The 8,627-nt window shown below is 36.8% G+C and overlaps 1 protein-coding gene across 1 annotated transcript; it reads left to right on the top strand.

The window, feature by feature from the left end:
* The first annotated feature begins 1,624 nt into the window (after positions 1 to 1,624).
* LOC145096006 (hypersensitive-induced response protein 4-like) lies at positions 1,625 to 5,312 on the top strand. The gene is made up of 15 exons (XM_079033794.1): positions 1,625 to 1,819; positions 2,131 to 2,166; positions 2,261 to 2,320; positions 2,419 to 2,476; positions 2,554 to 2,650; positions 2,712 to 2,760; positions 2,893 to 2,961; positions 3,231 to 3,327; positions 3,408 to 3,448; positions 3,821 to 3,944; positions 4,197 to 4,239; positions 4,699 to 4,777; positions 4,883 to 4,975; positions 5,076 to 5,144; positions 5,241 to 5,312. The coding sequence occupies exons 1-15, from the start codon at positions 1,625 to 1,627 to the stop codon at positions 5,310 to 5,312; spliced, it is 1,182 nt and encodes a 393-aa protein (XP_078889920.1).
* Positions 5,313 to 8,627: the final 3,315 nt, after the last annotated feature.

The raw sequence follows: 8,627 nt of genomic DNA, 5'->3' as shown, positions 1-8,627 counted from the left end.
TCATCTTGCAAGGGAAAGGGAGGATCAGCTAAGGGAAAGCAAGAGGAGCCACTTTCTGAGAGTTTGGAGTCCATAACATCACTATTGTGGTAATATCTTCGAGCTATCCTCTTCTATGTTGATGTTTACATTGATTTAGGGCTTATTGAGCCCTTTTGTGGCTAGATCTAGTGCTCCCTTGGTCCCTTAAGCGGTTTAGACCATAGATCTGGACCCTTGGAGGTCCAAAGTGTCCCTTTGCCCAAGCTTTTTGTGAATCAATGTAGGTTTTGGATTGGAATCCTTATGCCTTAGGTCAAAATGCCATTTATGAGCCATGGGGTGTGTTATGAACACCAAGATAAGGACTTTACGTGATGAATCAGTCTAGGAAGGCCAGATCTATGAATTGTTGGAGCAGATCTGACTTTAGAAGCAAGTTAGAGTGGTTGCATGGCATGGACTCGCCGAGTCCGACGAACAGACTCGGCGAGTAGCTTGAAGATTGCCCTTAGATCGCCCAGTGAGTGGTCCAGTCGAGTCATAGGTTGACTCAGTGAGTCAGGGCGAGTTAGAGAGGGTTGACAGGTGGTCTGAGTTGAACTGGGACTCGCCGAGTTGTTCTTGAGACTTGGCGAGTTGAGTCGGGGTGGCCCCGCGATTCTTCCAGGTGGAACTCGTCGAGTCAGGGGAAGTACTCAATGTGTCAAAAGGGAATCCTAGAGAGTTGGTGAAAAGGTCTAGACTCGTCGAGTCGCCCTAGTGCACTCGCCGAGTCCGGTCAAAGTTGACCGTTGACCGTTGACCGTTGACCAAGAGTTGACTAGTGTTGACTTAAAAAGGGTAGTCAACCTTAGTGGTAAAAGTGTTAATAAGAGACGTATGATGATATAGGGAGATTGTAGCTCGGAGGATCGAGCACGAGTGATTTCGGGATTTGCTAGCGATCGATATTTACGAGGTGAGTCTTCTCACTATACTGTACCCGGAAGGGTTTTGACTGTGTGACCGGAAGGTCGGATATGGTATGAGACATATGTGCTATATGTGATAAGTTAATTGTTATATGTGCTATGTATGATATGCTTGATATGGGCCGGAAGGCATTATATGATGGGCCGGAAGGCGAATATGTTATGGGCCGGAAGGCGTTGTAATGTGGACCGTAAGGTTGGCGTGGGTAAGGCCGGAAGGTTTACCCAGCAGGGACGGAAGTCCCCTGAGACACATGGACCAGAAGGTCAGGACCTGGAAAGGCGTATGTGCGTAAGTTGTATTTTGGGGAACTCACTAAGCATTTATGCTTACAATTGTTGTGTATGTGTTTCAGGTACTAGCGAGGACTGTGGGAAGGCGCAGGCGTGATCTGTACACACTGATGGATGATTTATGATCTTGGGATTTTTATGATTTGTATTATGACATGATACGTTGGATATTTATGCCTTGTTTTGGATGAAAAATACATTTTAGAAATGAAAATTTTGTTTTAAGATTTCCGTTGTTACATTTTAGATCTGTCTACGTTGAAGTTCGTATAGATATAATCACGTAACGAAGTATCTCTATAGATATTTTCAGAGAAACTAATTCAGATATATTTAGATACAGTCAGAGTGCGTGAGAATTGAGATTGCAGCAGGTGATGAGGAACGCATCGTGTATTCTTGTGGGTTGCATAGACCAAGCAAGTGTAGGGGTTGTTGAAAAATGGGGTCGGTTCGAGAAATTGGCTGACCCAGGTCTCAACTTTTTCAACCCTTGTGTCGGTCAATATCTCGCCGGTGTTCTTTCCACCAGGATCAACTCGCTTGAAGTTAAAATCGAGACCAAAACCAAGGTTTTCTTTTCTGTTCCTTATATCCCACTTGTATCCTCAATTATTTATAACGATCTTGTAGTTAAAGCATACATTTTTTAGGAGTCCCCTTCTGTTGGCTTCTCAATTTGGTAAACATAGGGTTCTCAACACCCCCTATGCGAACAGGTAACTCTATCGATAAAAAATCTCTCACAATTTGACTTTTTAAACCAACAAAATTCGTCATGAAGTCTTTTATTTCTTGAAATAATTGGGAATCTTATGATATACCAATCACGACAAATGAAAAAGATGGTGTTTCTGATTCACGATTGTTTCTTTTACAATAGGGGATTGTTGGATTTGGTATTGGTCTAGCAGTAATGGTAAGTTCCTTAAAATTTTCTACTCCAAAATGCTTTTCTGCATCTTTTTATACAGTTGTTGATTATATTATATTATATAATGATTTTGTAACAGGGGAATCGAGCTATTGCAGAAATCCAATTCGCAGATTACATTTTTCCGGCTTTTGATCATGCATGTATCTTTAATTCTTTATTCTCCACTACGCTAATTTATCACTGATTCACATCCAAATCTTTCAACATTTTGACTTTCTTCATTTGTTTTTCTAGATTGTCAATGAAGCTCCTAAATTCAGATATCGAAGTGGTAAAGAATTTAATTGTGGAGGTAACCAAAGTTATCAAAAAACTTTACTTTTTTTCCTTTTTTTTCGAATATGAAAATGATTATTTGTGGCTTATTAGGTTTAACAATAGAACACCATATGGAGCTGTGGAACATGGAGGCCATTATCACTCACAATCTCCCGAAGCTTTCTTTTGCCATGTTCCTGGTCTTAAGGTACTTGAACATTTGACCATTTTACCCTTATAAAGAATTCTTACGAAAATTTTTCTCATAGGTTGTTATACCCCGAAGCCCAAAGGAAGGAAAAGGATTGTTGTTATCAAGTATACGCGAAGCAAATCCTATTGTGTTTTTTTAACGAAAGGTCATTCATTGCTTTATAAAAAGAAATACCTTTTTTTTAATTTGTATTTTTATTTATGAAGTAAAGTTTTTATAACTTTTTGGAAGTTTAGTGGCTATACCGATTAGCTGTAGAAGAGGTTCCGGAAGGGGATTACATGTTACCTTTATCAAAAGCAAAGGTAATTAATTATATATGTTGTGAGTTTAAACCCTTGATAATCATACGATATGCAATAGATTATCATGTAACTATCATATGAATTGGTAGGTTGTATATTGTGATTTAGATCATAAGAAGCTAGACCTAGGGTTCGTTTTCCTAGAGTTGGCAAGAAAGATGAAGTCGCAAAAACCGTATTGCAGAAACTCGAAAAGGTAAATTCATATCTTGTATTAGGTTTTCTATTTTTTTAAATGATATATGATTTCGTGGGATCATTTTTATTAGGTTATTGGAGAATACGGGTACGACATAAAGCACATATTGATGGTGGACATTATACCTGATCCTTCTTTGCGTAGAGAAATGAATGAAATCAATGCAGGTCTTGCTTTTTTACTATGCACTATGCACTATGCACTATCATATTCTTTTCTTTTTTCCATTAATTATGTATGGGTAAAGTGGTTGAATGTGTAATCATGTTTGTGTTGTGTATACATGAGGTATGTTTATTTTCTAGACTGAATGAATGAGACTATATGACTGACACTTATTTATGTTCCACCACCGATTTATGTTCCTCAGCTTGGGTTTTTCTAATTGACTAATTCTCCAACACGCAAATGGGAAACTTAATTTTTGGCTGGAATCAAAATCTACCATCAGAAAAGCTATCTGTCGTCCCGGCGCCCCTCCAAGAGTAGGGTTTATACTGATGGTAATGTTGTCCTATTTATGCAAATATTCCATTATTATTGGTTGAAATCAATTATCCTAAAAAAGACAGTAACACTTTTGTAGTCATTGGTTTACAGAAAAATCTTCCATTCCTCCTCGATTTGGAATACTCGATTGGTCATATTTGATATATACAGAGAGATGAAGGAAGATTCAAAAAAGGATTGGAGAAAAGCTATTTCGATGTGTTGGGTCTATGTTGTTCATCGGAGGAGCCACTGATTGAGAAGATTCTTAATCCAGCTCAAACGAGAACAACAAGTAAAATTCCCAATTTTTTCTTCTTTCACTTTCTAATTGAAATTCATACTATTTCGGAAAAAAAAAATACAAAGTTGAGGGCTTTTTTGGTAAAAATGAGAAAAATAAAAGTTAATTTTCAGGAAAAAAATAAATTTGAGCTTTAATCTGGAAAAAACACAAAATATAAGGTCTTTTTTGAGATTAACCCTAAAGTCTATCTACCTAATTATAGCAGTAATAGTTGCTTTGTATTTAATTTATATTGAGTAGATTTTTCAAGTGCAATAATAGGAGGAAATGCAAGTAGAATTTTGTAATAAACAAACGGGTTAATCTGATCTTTATATTTTGTGTTTTTGCGGATTAAACCTCATTTTTATTTTTTTTCATGAAAAAGACCTTATATTTTTTCCTTTTTTTCTGAAAAAACCCTCAACCCTCTAAATGTATTCAAATAAATCCTCAACTTTTTTAGTTTTTCTTGAAAAAACCTTCGCATTTTCAACTTTTCTAGAGAAAAATGACAAAGTGCCAGATTGGAAAAAATGAAAAAATACAAGGTTTTTTTCCATCAAAAAAAAATTCAAGGTTTAATCCTGAAAAAGCATAAAGTATAAGGTCTTTTATGAGATTAAACCTAAACAAATCAATGGAAGTATGTTGCTATTTTTAATAGACAGAGTCCTTTTTTTCTTTTTTCTACATGAAGTAATTAAATGCAAGAATCCATTTAACTAATATATATTTTTTATTTTTATGTTGAATGAATTAGGAACTGGACACTTAAAGGCATGATTATCAGCAATGAACCAGGTTATTATGAGGATCATGCTTTTGGTATTCGAATTGAAGTATTTTCATTTTTCACTTTGTGTTGTAATGAGGGACAATTTGGTCTTTTAACATATATGATATTGATTGATGTTTTTGGTATGATATGTGAATTGTGATTGCAGAATCTTCTATTTGTCAAAGAGGTTGACACTCCTAATCGTTTTGGAGGAATTACATACATTGGATTTGAGAAGCTTACTTTTGTTCCTATACAGGTGTGTGTTGATAATGTCTATTTTGCCCTTTAAAATTTGATTTTAAGTAAAATAAACTTATCATTACCTTTTGTTAATAATTACAATTTACATCATGTAGACTAAATTAGTTTACTTAACCCTACTCTCTGCTGCTGAGGTTGATTGGCTCAATGATTATCATTCACAAGTTTAGGAAAAGGTAAAATATTTATGCTATAATAATAATAATAAGAGAATAAAATAATAATAATAATAATAATAATAATAATAATATTTGGTTCAGGTTTCATCATTGGTGGAGGGATGTGCACATGAGTGGCTTTGGAATAACACGCGTCCAGTTGTAAAGCCATGATTTTCTCTACTTTGTGTATACATGGGTTTGTTTATTCCAATTCTCATCATGTTTATGAAATCTCTACACATCCTTTAAAACCTCATAAAGATGGAAAAAAGTCGTTTCAATTCAACCATGTTTTTATCCAACTGGCACTCATGGTAATAATAAAATTCAAACATTTTGCCACAGTTCTAGAACCTTCTGTTGACAGAGGAGGTTTTTGCTGACAAGAGAAAAAAAATAACACAGCGCCAACGGCACGCATGATTCCCCTCTTGTTTTTATGAACCATTAAAACTCATAAGTTACAAATTGAAGAGACTTGGAATAGTTTCGATTCTTTCCCTCAAGTTTTGGAATTTGAAAAGTCTTACACTTTAATACTTTAATTCCAAATTAAACCTTAGATTTTTAAAAAGTTTAAAAATCAACACTTATACTATTATTATAATTTTATTATATAGATATGTATAAGAATATGTCATTCTTACCGTTAGTAGGCATCATTCACGAAGCCGGTCTATAAGGGGGGTATAAGGTTGTTGCTTATAAAATGGTGACTTAATGGGACGCTCTCACCCACCGCTTCCTTGATCGGTGGAGGGTCGTTAGCCGAACGAGTAGGATACGACTTTAAATTTTCATTAAAAGTATAATGAATTATAAAGTAACTATACATTATAAATTCCCAATCTTAGTTACTTTAGGAAAATGTGAAATTGGTGCTAGTCCATAAAATTACACTTTGTACCTTACCAAGTCGTTACTGGAGCGTGTGTTGTTAACCGGCACACTAACATGGACTAGTAAGAGTGGAAAAGGGTAACTTGACTTTATTATAAATCGGTGGAGCGTGTGTGGTTAACCGGCACATCGATTAGGTAATATTGTTAAGGGTACCAAGTCAATTTGTATGGTTATTCACACCTTGTTTGTGATCCTCGGCATCCCAGTCACAAACATGAGAGGGCACATTCGAGATTCAAACATGCCATTGAAAAGTTCAATGTATCTCAAAAGATCTAGGAGTTTCAAAACCAATAAAACCTAATAATAAAATATTTCGTTCTTATGGTGGAAATTGGTAAATCGTCATTTACCTACCTTCAAATATTTTATAGTGTGGATTACGGCATCCCTCTTCCACCTATAATTAGTTTGTTGGATCCTAGCCTTTATATTTCATTTGGGTGACTTATTAAGGACTCTTAATCTAATGAAACTTATCTTCCTTTTATTCCAGATGTCTTCTAATAACGATGTTGGCTCAAACCCGACAGGCTCCTTTCCCCTAATGAACTTGTGTGGTAAGGTCATCTTTGATGGATCCAACTTTAATGAGTGGATCAGAAACATCAGGATGATTACCCGCTATGAGGACAAAGAATATGTCCTTGATAGGGAGCTTAAAGTTGTTAATGAAGCCACTGCTACTCCATAAGAGCTTGCGGAGTTCATTGCACATGAGAAGGATGCCACCAAGGTGTCCTGCATCATGATGGCCACAATGACTCCGGAACTCTAAAAATCTTATGAAGATGTCTACCTCTATGAGATGCACCTAGATCTGATGGAAAGGTACCATCAGAGCGCGTGTCAAGAGAGGTATGAAATCATTTCCTCCATGATAACCGCAAGGATGAAGGATGGTGAACCCATCACCGGTCACTTGTAGAAGATGCAGAGGTTCGTTGACCAGTTGCTAAAGCTCAATGTTGACTTCCCTGAGGAATTGGTGATTGACATCATTCTCCATTCCTTACCTCCAAGTTAAGATCAGTTTCGTATGACTTATCATATGAACAAGGAGGAAGTCACACTTAGCAAACTTCAAGGACTCTTAAGTACAGCTGAAAATGGCCTTAAGGGTAAAGCGGTTGCTACTTCTACTCCTTTAACAGCCCCTGTTCTTGCAATTGGGCAAGGAAAGGGTAAGAAGAGGAAAAGCCCTTCGAAGGTTACCAAGGGTAAGACTCTTGATGGTTCCTCTTCGAGTGGGACAAAGAAAGGTCCCATTACTCCTTCTTTAAACCCAAAGGAAGCACAGTGCTTCTGTTGCCAGGATAAGGGACACTTCAAGCGAAGCTGCGCCAAATATCTGCAAGATGTAAAGGATGGGAAAGTTAAACCCACCCATGCAGATATTTACACAATATTGTCTAACAACTCATCTAATGCTAATTATTGGGTGCTTGATACAGGGTGTGGTATTCACATTTGTACTGATTTGCAGGCACTAAGAAGAAGTGAGCAGGTGGAGCACGGGAAGATAAACTTAGTTATGGGCAACAAGAAAGCATCACATGTTACCAAGATAGGACTTTATTCTTTATTGCTTAATAATGGGTTAATGTTAGATTTGAATAAGTGTTGTTACTCGCCCGAAATGGCGAGAAATATTATTTCTTTTCATGGCTTGTACAAACAAGGTTTTACATTTTCATTTTATAATAAAAATGGTGCTATTAATGTTTATTACAATGATGTATTTTAATTTAAAGCAATACCTTGTGATGGTGTATATGAAGCTGTGAATGTTGTAGACAATTTAGGAAATAATGTGTTGTATATTGATTCTTCTGATAGCTTGGATAAAGCATTCTTGTGGCATTGTCGTCTTGGACATGTTAACAAGAAGCGCATAGGCCAACTCCAAATGGCTGGAGTCTTGGAATCATTTGACCTTAACTCAGATGATAGTTGTGGATCTTGTTTACTTGGAAAAATGACAAAGTCACCCTTCACAGGTACTTGTGATAGGGGTGAAGGTTTGTTGGACCTTGTACACACGGATGTGTGTGGGCCCTTCAGAGTTGCTACAAGGGATGCTAATCGTTATTATGTGACTTTTACTGATGATTACAGTAGATATGGATATATTTACTTAATCAAGCATAAGTCAGAAACCTTTGAAAAGTTCAAAGAGTTTAAGCAGGAAGTTGAGAATCAATTAGGCAGGAACATCAAGATGCTCCGATCCGATCAGGGAGGAGAGTATCTTAGCATTGAGTTCCTTGACTATCTTAAGGAATGTGGGATTGTCTCACAATTGGCACCTCCCAGGACACCACAGTTGAATGGTGTAGCTGAGAGGCGCAATCGAACCCTATTGGATATGGTTCGTTCCATGATGAGTCAAGCTTCGTTACCAATCTCTTTTTGGGGGTATGCCTTAGAGACTGCCGCCCATATCCTTAATCTAGTACCTACTAAAAAGGTTGTCAAAACACCTCACGAGATGTGGACTGGGAAAGTGCCCAATTTGGACCACATCAATATTTGGGGTTGTGAAGCTTTTGTGAGGCGTTAGACTCATGACAAGCTTGAGCC

This window comes from Lactuca serriola, chromosome 3 (assembly GCF_051521515.1).
Source record: "Lactuca serriola cultivar US96UC23 chromosome 3, Lser_US96UC23_V15, whole genome shotgun sequence".
NCBI lineage: Eukaryota > Viridiplantae > Streptophyta > Magnoliopsida > Asterales > Asteraceae > Lactuca > Lactuca serriola.
Note: the sequence above shows the minus strand (reverse complement) of the source record. Positions and strands in the feature narration are given on the sequence as shown.